Source organism: Tursiops truncatus, chromosome 1 (genome assembly GCF_011762595.2).
Source record: "Tursiops truncatus isolate mTurTru1 chromosome 1, mTurTru1.mat.Y, whole genome shotgun sequence".
Classification (NCBI taxonomy): domain Eukaryota; kingdom Metazoa; phylum Chordata; class Mammalia; order Artiodactyla; family Delphinidae; genus Tursiops; species Tursiops truncatus.
The window spans coordinates 40629118-40653331 of NC_047034.1; the positions used below are offsets into that span (position 1 = coordinate 40629118).

At 45.5% G+C, this 24214-nt stretch overlaps 1 protein-coding gene across 1 annotated transcript; it reads left to right on the forward strand.

Annotated features, from left to right (window-relative positions):
- The first annotated feature begins 117 nt into the window (after nucleotides 1-117).
- GARIN4 (golgi associated RAB2 interactor family member 4) lies at nucleotides 118-23102 on the forward strand. Its single transcript, XM_033853121.2, has 3 exons — nucleotides 118-5970; nucleotides 6008-6504; nucleotides 22619-23102. The coding sequence occupies exons 1-3, from the start codon at nucleotides 4943-4945 to the stop codon at nucleotides 22855-22857; spliced, it is 1764 nt and encodes a 587-aa protein (XP_033709012.1). The 5' UTR covers nucleotides 118-4942; the 3' UTR covers nucleotides 22858-23102.
- Nucleotides 23103-24214: the final 1112 nt, after the last annotated feature.

The window sequence follows — 24214 nt, forward strand, 5'->3', positions numbered from 1 at the left end:
TTGGTTGTTGAGATCTAACCATTTCCCTCCCCTCTCCTTTGGAGATGGTGGTGTAGGGGGTGGTCTCGAGCTTTAAATATTCTGCAGGTGTTGTTCTTTGTTCTCTGGGGTGCCACTAGGTGGGATTTTTGACTTTCAATCCTGTTCCTCAGTCTGTGGTTTCTGATGCTCAGTTTCTCACTGACAAACCCTAGGACACAACAGCAAGCATACCCTTTAGATTGTTTGGTATTAAGATAGAATTTTGGGGGCTTCCCTGGTGGCGCAGTGGTTAAGAATCCGCCTGCCAACGCAGGGGACACGGGTTCGAGCCCTGGTCCAGGAAGATCCCACATGCCATGGAGCAACTAAGCCCGTGCGCCACAACTACTGAGCCCGCGTGCCACAAGTACTGAAGCCTGTGTGCCTAGAGCCCGTGCTCCGCAACAAGAGAAGCCACTGCAATGAGAAGCCTGTGCACCACAATGAAGAGTAGCCCCCGCTCGCCGCAACTAGAGAAAGCCTGTGCAGAGCAACAAAGACCCAACACAGCCAAAAATAAAATAAAATAAATTTATTTTAAAAAGATAGAATTTTTTTGTGTGTGGTACGCGGGCCTCTCCCTGCAGTGGCCTCTCCCGTTGTGGAGCACAGGCTCCAGATGTGCAGGCTCAGCGGCCATGGCTCACGGGCCCAGCCGCTCTGCGGCATGTGGGATATTCCCGGACCAGGGCACGAACCCGCGTCCCCTGCATCAGCAGGCGGACTCTCAACCACTGCGCCACCAGGGAAGCCCAAAAGATAGAATTTTGATATAAAATCTGAATACCTCAACTACCAGTTTCTCTGAATACACAAAAGCCTAAAATGTACACCTGTTGCTCAACTTGAACCTTACAATCTGTCACAGAACTCCTCGTGTTCACTTGAATTACATCTCTTATAAGGTCCAGGTTTGTGTCTCATTGTTGCAAACAGGTATTTCAAATTTGGAAAAGAATGGCAGTGAGGATGGGGAGGAAGAGAGAGTATAACTTTAGACAGGATAGGTGTGATAATTCAAAGAAAACAGTCCACCTAATTTTCTGTTATCTCCAGAGCATATGATTCCTTAGGTCTGGAACAGAACCAGGGTCCCTTGCTCTTTCCCTGTGCACATATGTAACACTCACAGGCTGGGAATAAAACTGGCTACTCTGCCACCAATGCCATTTTTCAGAGACATCCTCGCTTCCTTGAATGTTCATGCACATGAAGCATGCCTGCTCCTTTGAACTCATGTATAGTTCCTTTAAACTGTCACCTGTGACACAGGCATCCTAATTTTGCTGCTTTAACTACATATCAGGGGCAGTTCCTAACCTGCACAGAGCATCTGGGGGAAGTACCATTTACCACTTCTTTCAGGAGATAATCTATCTTCCTTGTCTTGGTGGAGGGGGATGAATTTCCTTGCACTTACATTCTGGATGACCCACCAATCAGCCGTTATGAAACTTAAGACAGTTTTAAAGCTGCCATGGACAACAACGAATTAGAGAGGAAGGGGGAAGTGGCGATGGCAAGAAACATTGATCTGAGAAACGCATGTAAATCATCAGTGGAAGTGTAAGTTCTCTTAACAAATGCATTAAAAATAGTTTTCTTTTCTGTAACCAAGTTTATGTTTCCATACTTTAAAAAGAAAGGATTAGGGACTTCCCTCGTGGCGCAGTGGTTAAGAATCCGCCTGCCAATGCAGGGGATACGGGTACAAGCCCTGGGCCGGGAAGATCCCACATGCGGCGGAGCAACTAAGCCCGTATGCCATAACTACTGAGTCTGTGCTCTAGAGCCCACAAACCACAACTACTGAGCCTGTGCCCCACAACTGCTGAAGCCCGTGCACCTAGAGCCCATGCTCCACAGCAAGAGAAGCCACTGGGATGAGAAGCCTGCGCACCGCAACGAAGAGTAGTCCCCGCTTGCTGCAACTAGAGAAAGCCTGCCAGCAGCAACGAAGACCCAATGCAGCCAAAAACTAAATAAATGAATGAATAAAAAAAAAAAAATTAAAAAAAAAAAAAAGAAAGGATTAATAAGTATTTACCATCAATTTGCTTCGTTCATCTACTTTCACGTTCGACAGAGAGGGAAACCGGGGCTCTGAAAGAATAAACTTGGATGGGATCTCTGCCAGAGTCAGACGCCTGGCTTGACAAGGTCTTTTCCTTGGGCCACCACCTGCTGGGGTTGTGATGTCACAGTGGCAGGGCATGGACAGCCCACCCTCCCTCCTGTCTCCCGCCCTCATCCTGTCCCCTGGCCTTTCCCTGAGATCTGGCCTGACACCTACTTCAGAATAAAGAGCTGTAAAGGGTTCTGGCCCACGACAGGAGTTCTGGACTTGAAACTTCCACTTTCTGCCAGGAGCTAAAATGCTCTTTTCCATCTTTATCTGAATTTCTCCCACGGGCTTTAAAGAAACCCTGAAACCCAAACCCATACCAAGCTTTTCCTCTCTTCTGCATCCCATACTCTTTGGTTGTGTTCAAACAGTTTCTCCGTGGGGTAAAGTGTTTTCATGGATTTGCCTGAGAAAAAACCTCAGAGGAGGCTGGGTTTCTCCAATGAGGATCCTTCTGAGTTCTCATGGTGGCTCTAACCCCAGAAGCTTCTCTATTTGTCTTACCGAAAACTGCTGTCAGGAAGGAATTCACACTGAAGCTTAAAGGGCCAGTTGAAACTAATGCCAATAATAGCTGACATTTATTGAGTGAGACAATATACTCAATACTTTACATGCATTATCTCATTTAATCCTCACCGGCAACTGTTATTATCCCCAATTTATAGATGAAGGGGAGAGCTAGGTAGAATGTCCAAGGTCACACAGGTGACCTCTCTAAAGCTGGAAGCTATGTTTTTTAACTATAAAGGTTCTGAACAGGAGTGTGTGTGTGTGTGTGTGTGTGTGTGTGTGTGTATGCTTGTGATAAAATTCACCACTGTAACTTTAGAGTGTACAATTCAGTGGCATTCAGTGCATTCACAATACTGTGTAACCATCACCACTATGTAGTTCCAGAATTTTTCATCACCACAAAAGGAAACCCTGTACTCCCCATTCACTGCTCCCTCCAGCCCTAGGCAACCACTAATCTAATATCTGTCTCTATGGATTTGCCTCTTCTGGCTATTTCCTATAAATAGAATCATACGATATGTGGCCTCTTTCACTGAGTATAATGTTTTCAAAGTTCACCCATGTTGTGACATATATCAGTACTTCATTCCTTTTTATGGCCGAACAATAATATTCCACGGTATGGAGGGACCACATTTTGCTTATCCAGGCATCTGTTGAGGGACAGGTGTGTGTATTTTAACAGAAAGATGGCCTTTATCCTCAAGGAATGAATCTCTATGGTGGGATTTCAAGCATAACATCAAACTGGAGATAAGAGAGTTGGCAGCAAGGGCCTTTCTCAGAACTTTCAAGTCACAATTCAGAAATCACTTGTTCTGTGACTAGCTCTGTGGGAGTGGCAATGAGGCGGGATGTCTAATGGTACATGCTCCCCACAGGTGTCAAGGCTTCCAAACCACTTCTGCCTGGTAGGGAGGTTACTACAGGACGGCATCTGGCAGGCTCTTGGAATCAAAGCTTACATCTCAGGCTACTCACCCCCCATTTCACTGGGGGAGGACATGTCATAAGAATAACTAGGTTTCCACACACAGGCTGTTTGCACAAGCATAAAGGAAGGGAGGATCTGAGTGATCCCCTGGATAATTTAATCCCCACGTCAGCCCAACTGCTGTCTTGGGTTCTCTCCATAACATGTATACACACATAAAATTAATTACGCAACTTCTAATAATGCACCAAATAGGTCTTCTTAAAGGTAGTTAAATCAGTCCAGTTTGAAAACGTTTGGCTGGGCCAAGCTTTCTTTGTGAGGCTAAGTACTGTAGTGGTTCAGAACAAAGGCTTTAGAATCAGGTAGACCTACATTCAAATAGTGCCTTTGCTACCATTAGCTCTGGGAATTTAAACAGGAGATACAACCTCAATTTCTTCACCTATAAACTGGGAACAGTAGTTAACAGTACCAAACTCAGTGCATTCTTACCACCATATGTGAAGAATGCAGCATGGTGCCTAGGAGAAGCAATTTTTAATGTGATTATTAAAAATCACCGTCGTCAACGTTTACTGAGATTTTATGAGAGGACAGACTAAGGATCGCAACTGCCAACTCTACGTTATTCGATACAATTAAACCATGAGCTTAAATGGTTCAAATTTATCCCATCATCTTACATTCCTATAGATTTCATCCAGTAGCTGAATTTGGGGGAGGAAAAGAAAAAGGACCCACACAAAACTTTCCAGTTGAAGACACTTTTATTTCGGTACACACCTGAGTCCCTGGCAGGATGGGTCTGTCCTCCACGGGAGGACATGTCCTCCCCCTCCTTTGGGAGAGGATGGGGGCCCTGCCCTGAGGGGGCAGCTGGGGGATGAGGCAAAGGGCTATGCAACAGTGATAGGTCACAAAGGGCACCAGAGGATAAATAGGCTGTGCCAGGGGGTTAGGCTGAGAAAGTGGTCACTTCTCTCACTAGGACTGAAGTTCACCACAGCCTCTTGGGGAGATAAAAACCCAGAAGCAGAAGTGAGGGGAGGCAGAGGGGGAGCCTACCATACCTCTCTACACACTTGAAAAGATTCAGCCTGGGGTCCAGGCGCCCTACAGCGTCCCCCGCTGTGATCATCTGTGCCCCTAACCACACCCCTGCCTCTGGGAGACCCTGAGGCAAAGGTGGGGCCTGTGGGGGCGGGCTTGGAAGACCTGCCATAGGGCTGCCTGTGTGTGACGAAAGAGCACCGCAGCTCGCTCTTCTGCCAGTGAGGCCCAGGGAGGGGAGAGCCAGGGGCCCACCTTAACCACGCTGCCTGTCGTGATCAAAATCAGCCATGAGTGGGGACTCTCTGCTCCCGTATCACACGGCCCAGAGCAGCACCGGGGTGGGCCTGTTCAACACCACCATGGGGAAGCTGCAGCAGCAACTGCGCAAGGGCGAATACCACATATTCAAGGACGCACCGGTATTCGAGAGCGACTTTATCCAGATCACGAAGAGGGGAGACCTGATTGACGTGCACAACTGTGTCTGCATGGTGACCGTGGGCATCACATCCAGCAGCCCCGTCCTCCCACTCCCAGACACCATGCTGCTGGCCCGATGGGCCACCGGCTGTGAAGAGCACGCTGAGCACAGCCAGGCTGCCAAGGGCAAGAGCCACGAGGCTGCAAAGACCTTAGAGCTCACCAGGCTCCTTCCCTTGACGCTCGTGAGCATCTCCACTCACAATCGTGAGAAACAACAGCTGCGCGTGAAGTTTGCCACTGGCCGCTCCTGGTACCTGCAGCTGTGTGCCCCTCTGGACGTGCAGGAAGACCTCTTCACCTCTTGGGAAGAGCTGATTTACCTCCTGCGACCACCAGTGGAGGGTCTCAGCTGCACCTACGCCGTTCCAGCCTGGGACATGATCTGCATGCCTGTGTTCGAGGAGGAGGAGGACGGCAGGAGCCCGGCAGTGGAGGATTTCCAAGGAAAGTGGGATCAGGACCAGTTGAGCATCTGCATCCTCCACACGTGCTCTGAGCTGGCCGGGGCCACGTCCGCAGCTTTTGGTGGGGAGGGGATCCAACTGGACTCCCACGAGCCCGATACCATGCCCGATGTGGCCACTGCAAAAGCAAAACCTACAGTGCTTGACAAAGCGTCAGCATCGCGGGCAACGACAAAGGTGGAGACAGCAGGGGTGGCAGGAGGCACCGCAGCGGGTGCTTTGAGCGTGGCAGTGATCAAGTCTCCTGCCCCTGAAGAGCAGAGCACGGCCACAGCAGCCACAGCCAGCAACGGTCCAGGAGGAAGCAAAACCAACATAGCCACTGGGGGCACTGCCAGAACATCCCTGAGGAGCAGGAAAACGGTGCTGCGAACAATTCAGGGTATGCTTGGCAGGTGCCGCGAGCTATTCAGGGTATGCTTCCAGCACGTCCACCAGCCTCTCCCCAGAGGCCGGCGTGACTGTGGTCGGAGCAGAACCCACCGGCAAGACTGCTGAAGGAAGAGCCGACGAGGAGGACGAGGGGACCCTCGTCTCAACCTTGCCACAGGAAGGCAAAGTGAGTGAACAGGATGGCAGCTCACAGAGGGTGTCCCAGGCCCGCAAGGGAAGAAGGGAGAGAAGGGAGCACTGGGGAGAGGACAGAGCTCTTACAAGCCCCTCGCTCTGCAGTTCAGTGGAAAGCCACCACAAGGCAGCGGGGAACAAGACCATCCAGAAAGCAGCTGGCCCGTGCTCAGGCGGCCGCAGAGCCACTAGAGATGACCAAAAGGACAAAGGCCACGGCAGCCCGGGGGGCAGCGAGCAGGGCACTGCTCACAAAGGCATCAGCCGTGCTCCCATCACCAACGAGTCCAGGACCTCGCACAAATCGGGCAGGAGCTTATCTACAGCGAGTTCAGGTCCCACCACCGAGAGACTCAGCAGGATCAGCTCTTTCTTCAGGAACGTCAGAGCCAGTCTCACTGCAAAGACAGTGGCCTCCTCACGCGATAAATATGTGAGCATCCTGGCGAAGCCAGTGGAAGGGACCCGAATGCAGGCCATCGTAGAGACAGCAGAGAGTTGGGGCTGGAGATCACTGGAGGTGTGACATCTGACACCATGGAGCCAGTGACCGCTGAAGCCCATCAATAGGACCTAGAGCTGGGAGCTGCAAAGGGGACCAGGGCTCAGGGAAATACCCCTGGAGAGGCCATTTCAGCTTCCTCACTGCAATTTCAATAAAAAAACAAACAATCTGAGAATGCATGCAGTGTTTTGTCTGAATTTCTAGGTCCCAAAGCCCAGCCGTAGCCTCACAGTGGATTCTGTGATGTCAGCTGTGCCACAGTCTGAGACCCAGTGTCCAGTCAAGGCCAGCCCCACCTCACACACATGCTCCGCGCCAACAGCAGTGCTGCATCTGGCCTCCACTTCTTTCTGGCTTTGCCCCCCAGGGCCATGGCTCAAAGTCAGACCATGGTCTGGGAAGCTCTCCTTCACTATTCCCCTATGCTTTTTATAAACGCTTATTCCCCAGGAAGGTCTGTAAACAAAGCAAGAACAGGACTCATGTCCCCTCGGGCTATTCAGTGGACAGAAATAAGTATTAGCTAGCAATCAGAACCGCAAGCACTCTCACCTAGACTTAGCCGTTCCCTGCCCAGGTATTAGCTCGCAATCAGAACAGCAAGTATTAGCTAGCGTGCCATCGTAAGCATACCACTCGATGACATTTCACAAGATAAGCCACCCCACGAAACTAGCACCTGGCGAAGAATCAGAACATCACTGCAACTCTGGAAGTGCCCCCTTGCAGTCACTCAAGGGTAACCACCACCCTAGCTTCCAACACCATAGATGAATGTTGTTTGCTTTTTCAACTTTACATACTGGAATCACGTAGTATGTACTCTTTGACTCTGGTTTCTTTCCCTTAACATTATATTTATGAGGTCTGTGCATGACTTTCCTGGCGATCGTCCATTTATTTTCACTGCTATGCAGTATTCCAGTGTGTGATGATACTACAACTTATTTTGTTATTGATTTAAGTTATTATCAGTTTTGGGCTATTAAAAATAGTGCTACTATGAACATTTATATACAGATCTGTTGGTAAAAATATACATAAACTTCTGTTCGGCATATACATAGGAATGGAATTGAATATATGCATATGTTCAGCTTCTGATTATACTGCCAAGCTACTTTCCTTCCAAAATGACTATGCAAATAATAATTCCCACCAGGAATGTATTAAAGTCCTGGTTCTTCCACATCCTTGCCAACATTTGATACTGTTTAGCTCTTTCCTTTTAGCCATTCAGGTGGGATATAATGATTTTTCTCCCTTTTTCATGATAAAAATATACTTAAAAGTATATAGTTGGGCTTACCTGGTGGCGCAGCGGCTAAGAGTCCGCCAGCCGATGCAGGGACGTGGGTTCGTGCTCCGGTCCGGGAAGATCCCACATGCCGCGGAGCGGCTGGGCCCGTGAGCCATGGCTGCTGAGCCTTGCGTCCGGAGCCTGCACGTCTGGAGCCTGTGCTCTGCAACGGAAGAGGCCACAACAGTGAGAAGCCTGCGTATGGCCAAAAAAAAAAAAAAAAAAAAAAAGGCGCTGAGAGCAGAGGCTGGTGGATGGAAGAGCCTCCTGTCGCCCCGGCTGGCACAGCAGTGAGTCACAGGACTCTCAGTGAGTCACACAGCTCTCCACACCTCAAGGCAAAGCCCTGAAAACTATTAGCAGGCCATTAGTTCTCATTCAAGCCCAGCTGGCACGGAGCAGGCTTTAGTCACCCAGCTGCAGAGCTCACACACTGGGTGCCCATCCCTTGGACCAGCAGCCTCACCTCCTGAACCCAACACCCGCAGCCGGGTCCAGTCTCAGACCTCCTGCCATTGCCCTGTTTGGGCGAGACTGTGGGGTGGAAGCTCCTAGCTGGTGGGGTCTTTGTCTCACATCCTGTGTACCTCCAGGAACAGGCTCACCAAAGGAAGGAAGATGGGGTTATTCACTGCTCATTAGGTGCCAGCAGCTCGAACACACCGATGTCATTCAGCCCACCCAGCGGCTCTAGGAGGCGGGTCCTCCTCAGCCCTTTGCAAACGAGGAAGAAGTTGCAACTTCCTTAGACCACCACTTAGAACTTCCTTGGACACTTTTAGAGTTGTCATTTTGAAATTTACCTGCTTCTGATTCAGTGCTGCTTTGCTACCTTGTTGGTCCAGTGGAAATCCTCAAAGCAGGAGCAGCCCTATTTTAAAATAATAAGGTTAGAGCAAGTGACTTTAATCCAGGTCTCTTTAGCTCAAGAGCACAGAGGGGAGTGTGAGGAAAGAGTGAGGCCACAAGGAATTCTTCACTGGGTAAATTTTCCCCAAACCTCACTGACTAAGAGAAATTGACCACTGGATTATGTGCCTTGAAGGAAAGCAAAAATGTTGAAAGCAGACTGTGCAGCTTGTTTAGAGAGCAAGCTCTATCATTTGGTCACCTGCTGATGATAATAGCATTGGCTGAGACCTGACCATATACAACGAAGGCACTTCTGTAGGTAATAAGTTCCAGGAGGGCCCGAATTGAGTATGTCTGTTTCAGCATTTAGCATGGTTTAGCGTCTGAGAGGCCGGTACATTATTGGCATATAGTAGACTTAAAAATGAATATTTGTGGATTGTCTGAATGAGTGGATGTGTGTGATTCATATCCTATTTGCAGGTCCTATGCTCTACAGTGGATTTTCAGTGTCAGGTTGTGAAAGTATTTATGACGGAGATTGGTATTGTTCCCTATCTAATGGATAAAATTACACATCAAAGGACTTTACATTGACATCCCAAAAGCCTCACAGGAATTACTTAACAAAAAAATAAAATTGGATTCTGTATAATTTCTAATTTATAAGCTGGCCACAACACTGGTATTTCAGCCAGTCCTCTGGAAGTTCCGATGACGTCCCCCATGATCACCCAGGCATAATCAGAATGGCTTTAGGATATGGGAGCCAAAATGTTCCTCAGTATTTACTGCTTTGCTCGTCCATTTAAGAAAATGGACTATTGAAAAAATAGCTTCAGACACAATATGGCATTTTATGATTTAGCATGAAATCTGGGAAATATAGAGGTTATCTGAAGCCTGCAATGGTAAAGTTCCCTCTGCTATTGAAGTTATTGTCTTTAAACAAAGATTCTACATCAGTAATGCTATATATATATAATTTTATGATATTCAGGTTAATTTCCTATTCTCTCTAAGGAAGTAATTGGTTGGTTGGTATGAGAGATGGTGTGGCTTCCAAAGGTGAAAAGTATTATTTTGTTGTAATTTCCGGCTACCTAAGGATGGGAGAGGCCCAGGACACTGCAGGCAGTATATTATGTGGAGTAGGTTATATTGTGGTTAATTTATGAACTTTTACATGTTTATTTTCTATGCAAGTTTGTGTGCTCCTTTTCGAGTTTTGGTAGATATGTGTTCTGTAACTTTGGAATACTTGGAGTTATATATATATATATAACTTTTATATATATATATATATATATATATATATATATATTTTAACGTAATAGTTAAAGCCGTGGAGAATGTACTAGTCTACCTAGGTTCAAATTCTGGCTTTACCCTGTGACTTCCCTGTGGCTTCCTCTGCTCACCTATTAAAAAGGAGGATAATAAGACTGCTGTGGTGAGTTATATACTAAGTGCTATTTAAGCATTTGCTATAATGATTATGTATACTCGAAGGCAAGGAACTTGCCCCTTGGTCGTCTCTGTATTCCTAGTGCTTAAGAATTCCTAGTGCTTTTCTAGTGCATTGTCTTAGGATAGAGATAGCTCAGTATAGTTCTTCTCACTATAAAGTACTGTTACGTTGAAAGTCTTTGCTTGTGTACTAATAATCTATGACATATCTGCTGAGGACAAGGAAAGGAATAGTTTTAAAACTGCAATGGATAACAAAAGATTGTATGATGTAATGCCTTTATTATGTAATTATAAAACTAACAAATGATCATGGTAGAAAATCTGAAAAACTCCTAGACAAAATAGAGATCAACAAAATTTGCAGTAACCTTCAGAGTGTAGAGTTGTCCATCAATATTAGTGCTTTCACATTTTCCAGGACTTTAAGTAGACTCTGCTTCTTAAGAGTCTATTCATGATATTTTATTTTAATGATGTTTTCATCATGGGGACACACACACACAGAAATCTGTTAAAAAAAAAAGGCATGTAAATCATTGATGTTTCAGATAGCCACATGGAATAAAGTGAGAAAGGTCAACAAGCTGAAAGAATGTGGAGTAGCAGTTCCTTAACTGCTTACATAACTCTGATAATTACCTCTTTGTGCATAAAGTAATTAATGGGGAATCTAATTCAAGAAAAATGTATGAACTTCAAGCCTTCTCAAAGCCAAGTATTTCTTTCCAGAAAAGGTTACTTTCCACGGCCATGTTTCCTTATTACCTGACAGGGAAAGAGTATTGTATGGCAAAGGATCTTCCCGAAGGAGGGTGCTTCCCACACTGATTGTCATAAATGACTTCGGAATTACTGTTGCTGTATTACCAAAATCTTAAACTAGGATATTTTTGACAAATGCGGTCCTTAGTCAATTTTTAGAGCTACAAACTGTCAGATGGCTCTGAAATAACAATTGTCTGGCTATTCTTCAGGGTGATCACAATATGGTAATGACGTTGAGGTATCACTAAAAAGGAGGAAGGTGTGAGTCTTCCTTTGGTTCCAGAGTGAAATGTGAGTTGGAGTTGGAGTTGGAAAAGAGGCCCACAACCAAGTGTTAGAGAAGGAAATGTGAGGTCATTAGTGAAAAACCAGGTTTAAGTTAAGGTGAAGAGGCATGAGGAAATGGTCAACTGTTACAGTATTACAAAGATCATCAAGAAGCATATCCATGAATGTGGTTCGTATTGCAATCTGCTGAAAAAGAGACAGATATCCTGGCCTGGCCTTCATGGAGATTATATTTTATTGATTCTGATAATAGATTATTGTTGAAAAGGGCCTCCTATAAATTATAACCAAGCAAAGGCAGCAAGATAATTTGTTTTTTCTTTATGTATGTGTTTCTCATTCCTACTCACTTCTCTCTTAGGGGAAGAGAAAATCACAAAAACCAAAAATGTCAAATCTCAACTACTCATTTTCAAAATAATTTTTTTTCCAAATTCCAATGGAGGCAATAGGTTAACTGTTAAGGTTTGTAAGGCTCAAAAAGCTAGATTTTTACAAAGTGTAGCCAAATTTTATTCCATAAATAATAGCTTTGGAAAGAATATGTGATGATGCAAAGTTGGAAAAAGCTGGTTTTTCTTCCGTGAATGGCTTCACTGTGTTGGGAGAAGAGGCAGAGAAGAAATCAAAGTAATTAAACATGGGGTGAGTTTTCCTGATAGGGGACTCTAGTGCTTTAAAATAGACTAGATAATCCTAGGGATAATCTGAGGGTAGAACAGACCAATGCCTCATTTCCAGTCTGGTACCCTGGAAGAAAACAGTGTATTTCCTTTGAGGTCTTGAGAGGTTTTTCTTCTTCTTTGTCATGTTTTTGGTTCATTTTGTAATCAACCTTATTAAAGTATCATTTACATACAGTAAAATGCAGACATTTTTAGTCAACGGTTCAGTGACTTTTAATTAATGTATACATTTGTATAACTACCACCCCCATAAAGATCGATAACAATTCTAAAACCCTAAAAAGTTTCCTCCTAGGCTTTTGCAAAAGTATCCCCCGATTCTCCCACCCCAAGGCAACCACGGATCTGTTTTTTATCTTTAGAGATGACTTTTGCCGAGTTTACGATTTCATGTAAGTTGAATAATACAGTAGGTGCCCTTCTGATCTGGCTTCACTTGCTCAGCATATGGTTTTTGAGATTCATTCATGTTGGGATGTTTTAAACCAGGACTTTAGCCTGGGTGGCTGATGTTGTCTGAAGGCACCTATAGGTACATCTGAGTCTCTGGCATTGTCACTGTCTGTTCTTGGCTCAGTATTTTCAACTTTACTAAGAAACGCAAGGTAGAAGTAAGGAAGATCATTGTCAGTATAATGGAGGTGAAGTGGGTTCTGTTATGTAATATTCTCAGCATAAATTGACCTGCTTGGAATCATTGTGTTGATAATCGACAAGGATACTCTTCCTCCAAAAACCTTGATACTATAAAACTTCTAAAGGACGCTGTCCTAGGACTCTTTTAATTTTCATGTTTTGGGAAACATTTCTGGAAAATTCAAATGCTCACAACCTGAGAGAAGCAATTATTCACCTGAAGGCTGACTCTGCTAAAGTTGAGCTGTCCGACCTTTACATGCTGATAGAACCCAAATAGCCTTGCAAAACAATGCTCTCTTATTGGATATAAGCATATAGATTGTTTAAGATGGACGTGTATATGCAGTAAAGTGAAAAAACAAAGAATCTTTGAGTTTCCCTTGCTGGTTTTTTTTATTTTTTCATTTAAGTTTCTATAGTGTATGCTAATAGCTCAGGGAAACCTCAGTTTAGTTTTAGGTCCACTCTACGTAAATGTTGAAGTACTCCATACCCACCTTTTTTCTACCTTCCTTCTTTTCTTCCATCTTTCCTTTCTAACTTCTTATAATCCATTATACTTAATCCTGCATTTGCTGAGGTGGCAATTAGTGTAGGAAAATACTGTGAAATTTTGCTGTTCAGAATGCATGCTGACCAAATTCTATATTGAGAAAAGGTCTGGATTTACCCAGAGTAACCCCTTCTCAGAGTCTATGAATAAACGCCATAGAAACTGGGCTATATATAATATCCTGACAGGTATGTAGAACTCATAGCAATTGCCCTAAAGAGCTTACCTAGCGCAGATGCATATGAATGCATTTAATGATTGCTTTATTGGCAGCAGTGCCAACATACACAGTCTGTTTTGTTTTATATCATTCTCATTACCTGCTGTTTACCACTGTATACATTGCTAATGGCGTGGTTTCTATGGCTTGTGAATTTCACGGCCAAATAATATGTAATTTATTGCACACTTTAGTGTAGAAGATGGAGACTCCATAACTTTTCGTGTGCTCTTTGCCACTTTGGAATGCATTACACTGAGATCAGGCAAAGTAATAAATTTATTTCAAATGTGCGTGATAGCTAAACATCAATTAGGACTGATGGGCAATATTTCTTCTTCCAGTAACATAACAGTTTTTAAAGACTAAGCCACTGAACGTGGAGTTACTGAACATGGGACTCAGTTCACTGGGATCCCTTCTTAGAAAAATAAAGGACAACTTGAATTGGATTTGTGTGGCTTATTCAGGTAGTAACTAATCAACTACATCTTGGTGAACTTAATTTGTCACGATCGTTCGGTATTTTATTAACTCTCTTCCCCTTCTTCCCCCAACTCTCACGAGAATGGATCATGAGTATCTTAAAACATACTAAGTCGTCTTCCATCCCTGTTAATCTAACTACAAAAGCACACTTTCCTTATCCAATGTAACTTACTGTCTTTTAGAGTGGCTGGGGTTTTAATTCTCTACAAAATTAAAACCAGCAAAGAGAAACATTTTCAAGGAGCCACCACATTGTAGAGCTTTAGAAAGAAGACTTTAGAACTAAGGGCAAATATATCATTTTATAGCTAAAGCACCTGAGGCCTAAAGTAGGAAGGTAACCATCGAGGTCAGGGAAAGGGGTGGAAGATCAGGTTTCAAGCTGAGAAGGAGTCTACAGGGACTCAATCTGAGCAGGTCAAAAACTGAAAGGAGACCACGAATGTTCTGGGAAGGCTGGCATCGGGCCTCCAGTGTGGGATTCAGATGGGGAGTGGACCCGGGGGGAACTGCGTTTCTGCAGTAGGCAGAGAAGTCCACCTCCTCTCCAGAAAGTGCCACTGACATCAGGGAGTTGAGGGGAAAGAGCAATGAATTCCAGTCCACCTGAGAAAGCAGGCCAGTCTGACTAACTCTGAATTTAGGCTTATTTCAGATACTTCTTGAGAAAGAACTTGGACAAGAGCAAGTCCCACGCAGCCTCTTTTAAATCCATGCCCAGTATTTTCTGGTGGAGCTGCTTAAACCCTCCAAGTGACTCCAGTATTTTAATTTCACTCTATATTTAATTCTGACAGTTCTATGATTGATTATTTAATGGGCAAATAAGTAGGGTCACAAAAGAGTGTGAATGTATTTTACAGGATGAGGATGGGCGGAGTGGAGCAGTCTGGAATGGGACACCAATGAAAAGGGATCTTGGTAAATAAGAACGTCTATTAGAAATGGAGAGGAATTCGCAAGGAAATTAGTGCCTGACACCACGCCTTCCTCTCTGCATGTTTAGAAGCTAGGTTCTAATTTTATTTTCATAGGAGATGTCCCTGTGATGAATTGTCTTTTACCTCCACACCATTTAGCACATGGACATATTGTGAAGTTTGTGTGAGAGAAAGTTAAGAATTAGAATTTGTCTTGGCAGGGAGCTATAAACATTTCCTGGAACAATCTAGGGTAGAAGGAAAAGGAAGGTGGAAACAAAGGAGAAAGACAGCTAATGATGCTGGAGTCTCTCGCTGGGATTTGTGGTATCTCTTTTTGAAACTAAGTACAGAAAGTCAGAACTTGACTGTTTCTTGATCATGGTTTGTTTTCATTTTTGCTTTTTCTTGCTCTCTCATCAGTTATTCCAGCCAGTGCTATGTCATTTTCAGTTTCAGTAAGCATGCCTGTCTTGTTTCCATTCGCATTATTCATGCAAACGTTGATTGAACTGATGACCCCGAGTTATCACGGAAACATTAGATACACCAGTGGATACATTTCTTAATTTTAGAAAAAAATTACCGAGTGAAGGTTAAAATAACTCCTCTTAAATTTGTCATTAAAAAAAAACTTCTCCTAACATACAATACCTCATTGCCTGATATGCCAGATAAATGAAGAATTCCTATGTATTCATGAATGCAGGCTAGTCTGTATATTTTTTGGCAGGTATGACCGTTACCGAGGGTAACAGCCTGGTTTGCAGGCCATGTCCTGTCTCCTAGAAAGTTGTAGTTTCTGTTGTCTTTCAGTTGGTCCATTGGATATCAGAGGTGAATTTATAAAACTATACTTCCCTTTACACTTACTATGTTTTGTTTTTTTTTTTTTACTTGAAGTATAGTTGACAATGTTGTGTTTCAGGTGTACAGCCAAGTGATTCAGATATATATATTTCTTTTTCAGATCCTTTTCCATTATAGGTTATTACAAGGTATTGAATATAGTTGCTTGTGCTATACAGTAGGACCTCGTAGTTTATCTACTTTATATATAATATACACTTACTTTGTGTGATCCAGGCTGGTCAGACCACATGATTATTTTCACTTCTGATATAATTTTTTCAGGTCCAACCTCAAATCTTTGATAAGAAGATATTTTAAAATAAGTTTAACATGTGTGTGCTCTAAATCCAACAGTAGTTATTAGAGATATGGTTTTGCACTAGGTATTCCTCTCTTTTTTGTTCTTGGCCAACCAATTGAAAATTAGCTTTTATTTTCTGGTTGGTTTGCTAGATGTTTATGCCTATAATAAAAGTCTTAAATTTTGTCTCATATCTTAAAACACAATCTGAATTAGCAATGGATATTGTGCTACACATAGGGGCTGTGATATAAATATAGTTTCTAACTTCAAAAACATATAACCTAGAAGGGAACACAGACACATATGCAGCAATTATGGCAACTGCATTTGTTTACTAAGTGAAATAGTACTGACATGGATAAAGTGCTAGCAAGCCTTGAACAGGCAAATCAGCTTCAAAAACAGATGTGCAGTTCTTTAAAAATCTTTTTAACATTTTTCCAGCTACATGTAGCATATAACTTAGCATAAAAACGGTATGGGTTTGAGGATATGGGGAGGGGGAAGGGTAAGCTGTGACAAAGTGAGAGAGTGGCATGGACATATATACACTACCAAACATAAGGTAGATAGCTAGTGGGAAGCAGCCGCATAGCACAGGGAGATCAGCTCGTGACCACCTGGATGAGTGGGATAGGGAGGGTGGGAGGGAGACAAAAGAGGGAGGGGTTATGGGGATGTATGTATATGTATAGCTGATTCACTTTGTTATTAAAGCAGAAACTAACACACCATTGTAAAGCAATTATACTCCAATAAAGACATTAAAAATAAATAAATAAAAGAAGACTGACTCATCCAATTAAAAAAAAAAGAAATTCTCTCATCCTGGATTCAAGAGAAGGGATGAAGTAAAAGGATGAGGAAGAACAGGAAGAGGAAATGTGAGCGTGGAGCGGGTAGGAGGAAGAGCAGAAGGCAAATAAGTGTATGTGCTTCCCTTGCCATCCCTGACTTTTTTTTTTTTTTTTTTTTTTGGCGCTTCAGGAAAACCCAAAAGCCAGAGAAGAGCACGGAGGTGGTCACCACTGCGTGTGAACAAAAAGGTGGAGACAAGAGAATGGTGGTAATCTGCGCAGGCAACTGGAGGATGACCTGAGTGCATCTCGCCAGGGAACGGTCCCTGTTCCATAGAACCCCTGAAGATGCCAGGCTCTTATGTTTGGGGGGGGGGGCCGGAGGCGTCTGTGGGGTCACCACATACATCACTCCTGGAGGTGTTGTTCACATTGTGTTCTTTGTAAAGAGTGTCACTGGTGAGGTTCCACATCTCCCTCTGCAGGACCCAGCCTTGCCCTCCCAACCCGCCGAGGTCAGCAGGCAACATCCCCAGTTAATCACCAGGTGTGGTGAGATATCTGGAGTGGCCCTGGTACGCCCCAGTTCAGGCCCCCTGGGGAAAGGGTGAGGAGGACAGAGGCAACAGGGCTTCTTCTCACGCAAGCAGACAGCTCACCTGGCCCAGCGCCGCTGCATCCCTGTGGGCACGCGGTAGCCTTGGCATCCGGTGGGGGACACTGCAGGATCCACACCTGGCTGGGATTTGCCCACCCCCTGGGGACCCCGCAGCCTCTGTGGAGCCCCACTGAAGGGCCTGGGTCACCTCATGGCACCATTTCTCAACCTGAGGTTCTATAGATTTTCCATAGATGTGTAGAAGTTGAACACAACACACACAAAAAATGAAGGCAAGTCAAAGCAAAGCTAATTTAGGATGAGTTAAAGGGCCAGGATTCCAAATTAATTATGACCTTAAAATTAAATAACAAATACATCTGGTTTTATTACACTCTGAAAAGCAGTGTCTTCTATAAACTTTTCATGTTGGGATATACCAAAGCTATAAAATTTATGATTCTATGACCACAGCATCAGGATATTTTTAAATTAAAAAGCAGAGGCAAGTTTGGCTGGGGTGTTAAAGAGAGAAAAATGATTATTAGGGGAAAAGGGAACATTGCGGTTCTCTGCCCACTTCCACTGTGCTGGTCTCATGATGGGCCGTGTTGCGTGTGGGCTGGAGGGACAGGGTCACTGCTCCCACCTGTGTCATCAGACCTCCCACTCCTCACAGCGCCCAGGTGGGAGGGACCCACACTTTTCACCCTGGAGCCCCAGAGCCTCCCCTTTCCTCTGCATCACTTTCACTGTTCAGGGGACCAGTCACTTGAACGCCGCCCGGCCAAATGCCCAGGTTAAATCGCCCCTGTAGGACAGGTCTCTCTGCTACCAGAACACACTTGGCAAAGAGCAGCAAACAGGCCCCAGTGCCCTGGGGATGTGAGCCCTGGGGATGTCAGGGCCCAAAGTCACTTGCAGGGTCTGAGTAGCCCCCTGGGTCCCACACACTGACCCCAGGGAGCCCACCTCCCCACTGACTCCAGTCCCTGCCTTTGTGTGGCAGGTTCTGGTCTGACACCTGTGAAGACTGTGACCTGGAGGCCTCAGCCTGAGACTCAGAGGGGATGGAGCTTGTGCAGCGTCTGGCAGCTTAAATGAGACACGAGGCCAAGGAAGGAGGGCCGCCTCTCTGCTCCCCCTCCGCTCCTGAGTCAGCTAGTGAGTGCCGGTTACTTCCTGTCGGAGCTGTACAGATTTAGCATAAATTTTAGATATATGTCTTACTTTTAACAGATCAAGCAAAATTGATCTCCTCCTTGGTTTATTTTTTAAACATTTCTATGTAAAATAACACACAAGTATAGAAAAGCACCCTCCGCAAAGGGAGGGCTCAGTGAATTACAATGGGCGCTCCACTCTGGGGAGCAGTAGTTTTTCCCTCTGTAAAAGCCCAGATGCTTCTGAGAAGCTCCTCAGCTTCCTTACTCTGGCCCGACCTCCACAGCAGAAATCCCAAAGGGACTGGATTCTCCCAGCCCTCCAGCACCCTCCACTACTTTCTGATTGTGCTGCCACACTCATTTTGAGTTATTTGTGTGTAAATCACTGCACTTGGAATATACGTGGAGTAACTGATTTCATTCTTATAACCAAATAAGTTAGCACTTATTCTTCTCCCCTTCTACAGGGGGCAGCCAGGGTGCTGGGGACGTCCTGTATATTGAACTGGGTGTTGGTAACAGATGTGTTTATATTTACAAGAAACCATAAAGCTCTACGCTTAAGATCTGTGCCCTGTACAATATACACCAAGTAAACTTCAATTAGAAAGAGATGCAAAAAAAATTTCCCCGCAAAACAAACTTCAGGCCCAGGTGGCTTCCTCTGATTTCTACCAAACATTTAAGACAGAAATGATGCCCATCTCCTACACACTCTTCCAGAGAACAGATACAGAGGGAACACACCCACACTGCTTTCATTGGACCAGGAGAATACTGATGTCATACCAGCAGCAGATATTACAGGACAGGAGAAATTACAGGCTAAACACTTCTGAATGTCGATGTCAAAATCCGAAAGCAAATATTAGCAGTCTAAATCTAGAGGTTTTCAGAAAGGAAGGAAACTGGGATTTTCATGGCGGTATTTCCAGTGGTTGATGTGGACAGGATCACTGGGTGTTTGGGTGCTGCCTGGGAACGTGGAGAGAAGGGACAATGCCATTGGGTTAGTGGAATGAACATTTGGTGACAGAGATTAGGAGGGCCTGGGTCATCCTCAGAGACAGTCCTGGGATGGGGTCTCTAGGCTGTGGCTATGGAAGGGTCCCTCTAGGAGGACATGGGCCTCTCTCCTGTGCCACTGCGGGGTCTAGGGATGGATGAGGAGTTTGTAGGGGCTGGATTTTGATGAGGAAGGATGAGCAGGGAAGGTGCGCCCTCAGAGCCAGTGCAGCGACGGCCCCTCCCCAGCCAGGCCGTAGCCCAGGCTACTCAGACAGTTGCTCACATCAACAGTCAGGCGACAGTGGGGCACGCCAGCTTCACCCACTAAACCACCAAGCACAACCCAGCAGGCCACTGTCCTCATTAATCAGCACTAACTGTGCATCCAGGGCTGGTTGTTGAAGACCAAGCTAATTTGTTAGAGACGTGCCATGTGGGCAGCTGGCTTGGAGAGACCAGGGCTCTGAGCCACGTGGAGAGAAGCCGACCACTGGTCAGACCACCAGGAGGCTCACCCAGTGTGTGAAGACGCTGAGGGAGGAGGGACGTAGATGGGACCCCCTGATCCTTCAAGGGACCTTCTTTCAGGGTTATTTAACAGCTGTGGGGTCAGGGATCAACATGTAAGGGAGGCAGTGGGTCAGGCATGGGCCTTCCTGTTGGCTCAGACCCCTCCTGTCCTTGGAGCAACCATGGGGCAGGCAGGAGGATTGGGGGGATGGAGGGAGGGGAGCCCTGGGCTCAGGAGTCCAGGGCACCATCTAGAGGATTCAGGGGTTCAGGGATTTCTGTCCCAGGGAACCAACTACATTCCTGTCCCACATCCATCTGTCATCAGCTTTGCGACTCCCGGAAAGTCACTTAAAATCTCAACATTTTAGTGCCATGTACCATAAAATATGGATCACAGCACCTGCCATGAGTTCCCCATGGGGCTGATGTGGGGATCACAGGAGATGATGACAGATATTCTTCACAAGCTCTAAAGCATCACATCCATAACCTTCCCCACTCCCCTGCCCTGTGGCATCCAGGTCCCCTCTCTGGAGGCAGCACTACCACATTTCTTGCTTATTCTTCCAGACATTTAATATTTGAACACTTAGGTAGCACTTATGAAGTAACAGTCATTTTTCATCAGGGTCTACCTGATTTGCTGTATTAAGCTTCATCACGTAATACTAATAAGTGGGCCCTATTAACATTTCCATTATCACAGAACAAGGAACTGAGGACAGAGGGTCTGCATAACTTTCCCAGGTTCATGTGGCTTCTGGTGTGATTTGAATCCAGACCATCAGGCACCAGCCCCCACTCTGTCGGTCACTGTGCTGTGCTCCCTTTCTATATTATCTCACTACATAAAGTCATGTCCCCGTGCAGTCAGCCTGCTGGCTATTTTAAGTGCACACCACATTGCAACACCCTCTTCTCAGCCCAGCTTCGATTCACTTGACTCCCCTAGACTCCCCTAGGAGGCTGGTGAACAAAGAGAACAGACGTGTGACCTGGGAATGAATTGACACCTCTACATGGTCTTCTCCCAGCAACATATCAATAGTTCTCTCAGTTTTTGTTGTGTTTTCCAGGATCATGACTCGGGTACCAAGAAGAAAAGGAAGATTATAAAGGAATCAAACAAAGGATGCACAAGAATATCATCTGCGATCAAGATAATCTGCTGGCCATCCGCAGCGGTGGTTCAGGCACATCAGAATCAGCATCTGGCCAAACAACAGGGTAGGGACACAAATAGCACCCCCACTAACCACTCCATTGAAGGTACTGTGGAAATAATACCAGCAAGTAGATTCAGGAGCAATGGCTGTAGTTTGTACAGCAGAGCCTGGATCTGGCTGAGGGAGGATTGGGCAGGGAAGGTGCCCACTCAGAGCCCGTGCAGCCACTGCCCACTCTTAGCCAGGTCTTAGTCCAAGCTGCTCAGACGACTGGTCAGTTTCTAGTCAGTGAGACCCTGGGGGCCTGTAAACTTCATCTGTTAAGCCACCAAAACACCAGCCCAGTAGACCCTGTTCCCAGCTAATGAATATTAACTGCTCATCATCCAGGTTTGGTCAGTTGAAGATGATGCTAATTCTCTGTGCAACTGTCATGTGGGCAGTTGGTTTGGAATGTCCTGGGTTCTGAGTCAGTTAGGGAGTTAAGTAGACTATTGGTCATTCAGGGTGGTCACCTGACCACCAGGAAGTCTCACTGCAAATCAGCTGCTAGAATCAAGTGCTGAGGGGGAAGGGAGGGGAGATGCACACATATTTGGATACCCTGGTCCATCAGGGGGTCTTCATTTGGGGGAAAGGCATTGTATTTGGGGTCAGGGATTGAAACATAGAGCCAGGAGTTGGGTCCAGATTTGGGCCATTCTCTTGGGCCAGGCACCTCCTCCGAGTACCAGCTGTCTCCCTGCAGCATCCTTGGGGCAGGAGGATGTGGGAAAGGGAGTAAGGAGAGCTCTTGGTTTGTGTACAGGGCACGATCTCATGTCCATGTGTTCAGGAATCTCTATCCGCAAGGAATCAACTCCCTCCCCTGCCTCAGACCCATCACTCATCAGTGTTGTGACTCTGGGCAAGCTACTCAGTCTCTCTAAATTTCAGTGCCCTGAACCATAAAATATGGGTCACAGCCCCTACTCTGCCCACCCCACGGTGCATTACAAGAAATAATATTCTTTCCATGAGCTCTAAAACTTCTTACTCATGTCATCAATGTGAAAAAGTAGGCTCTAACCTCCTGTTTGCAGCCTCCTAGGTGCCCTTTCTGGAGACAACCTGCTTATTCTTCCAGGCATTTAATACTTGAACATTTATGTAGGTAGCACTTATGAAGTACCCATCATTTTTCTTCACGCTTTGTATTTACTAATTTTTAGCCTCAGAACATAATACAAATAAGCAGGTCCAATTAATATTTCCATATCAGGGCACTGCTCACAAAGGCATCAGCCGTGCTCCCATCACCAACGAGTCCAGGACCTCGCACAAATCGGGCAGGAGCTTATCTACAGCGAGTTCAGGTCCCACCACCGAGAGACTCAGCAGGATCAGCTCTTTCTTCAGGAACGTCAGAGCCAGTCTCACTACAAAGACAGTGGCCTCCTCACGCGATAAATATGTGAGCATCCTGGCGAAGCCAGTGGAAGGGACCCGAATGGAGGCCGTCGTAGAGACAGCAGAGAGTGGCCAGGGGCTGGAGATCACTGGAGGTGTGACATCTGACACCATGGAGCCAGTGACCGCTGAAGCCCATCAATAGGACCTAGAGCTGGGAGCTGCAAAGGGGACCAGGGCTCAGGGAAATACCCCTGGAGAGCCCATTTCAGCTTCCTCACTGCAATTTCAATAAAAAAACAAACAATCTGAGAATGCATGCAGTGTTTTGTCTGAATTTCTAGGTCCCAAAGCCCAGCCGTAGCCTCACAGTGGATTCTGTGATGTCAGCTGTGCCACAGTCTGACACCCAGTGTCCAGTCAAGGGCAGCCCCACCTCACACACATGCTCCGCGCCAACAGCAGTGCTGCATCTGGCCTCCACTTCTTTCTGGCTTTGCCCCCCAGGGCCATGGCTCAAAGTCAGACTATGGTCTGGGAAGCTCTCCTTCACTATCCCCCTATGCTTTTTATAAACGCTTATTCCCCAGGAAGGTCTGTAAACAAAGCAAGAACAGGACTCATGTCCCCTCGGGCTATTCAGTGGACAGAAATAAGTATTAGCTAGCAATCAGAACCGCAAGCACTCTCATCTAGACTTAGCCGTTCCCTGCCCAGGTATTAGCTCGCAATCAGAACAGCAAGTATTAGCTAGCGTGCCATCGTAAGCATACCACTCGATGACATTTCACAAGATAAGCAACCCCACGAAACTAGCACCTGGCGAAGAATCAGAACATCACTGCAACTCTGGAAGTGCCCCCTTGCAGTCACTCAAGGGTAACCACCACCCTAGCTTCCAACACCATAGATGAATGTTGTTTGCTTTTCAACTTTACATACTGGAATCACGTAGTATGTACTCTTTGACTCTGGTTTCTTTCCCTTAACATTATATTTATGAGGTTTGTGCATGACTTTCCTGGCGACCGTCCATTTATTTTCACTGCTATGCAGTATTCCAGTGTGTGATGATACTACAACTTATTTTGTTATTGATTTAAGTTATTATCAGTGTTGGGCTATTAAAAATAGTGCTATTATGAACATTTATATACAGATCTGTTGGTAAAAATATACATAAACTTCTGCTCGGCATATACATAGGAATGGAATTGAATATATGCATATGCTCAGCTTCTGATTATACTGCCAAGCTATTTTCCTTCCAAAATGACTGTGGAAACAATAATTCCCACCAGGAATGTATTAAAGTCCTGGTTGTTCCACATCCTTGCCAACATTTGATACTGTTTAGCTCTTTCCATTTAGCCATTCAGGTGGGATATAGTGACTTTTCTCCCTTTTTCATGATAAAAATATACTGAAAAATATATAATTGGGCTTCCCTGGTGGTGCAGTGGTTGAGAGTCCGCCAGCCGATGCAGGGGACGCGGGTTCGTGGCCTGGTCTGGGAAGTTCCCACATGCCACAGAGTGGCTGGGCCCGTGAGCCATGGCCAC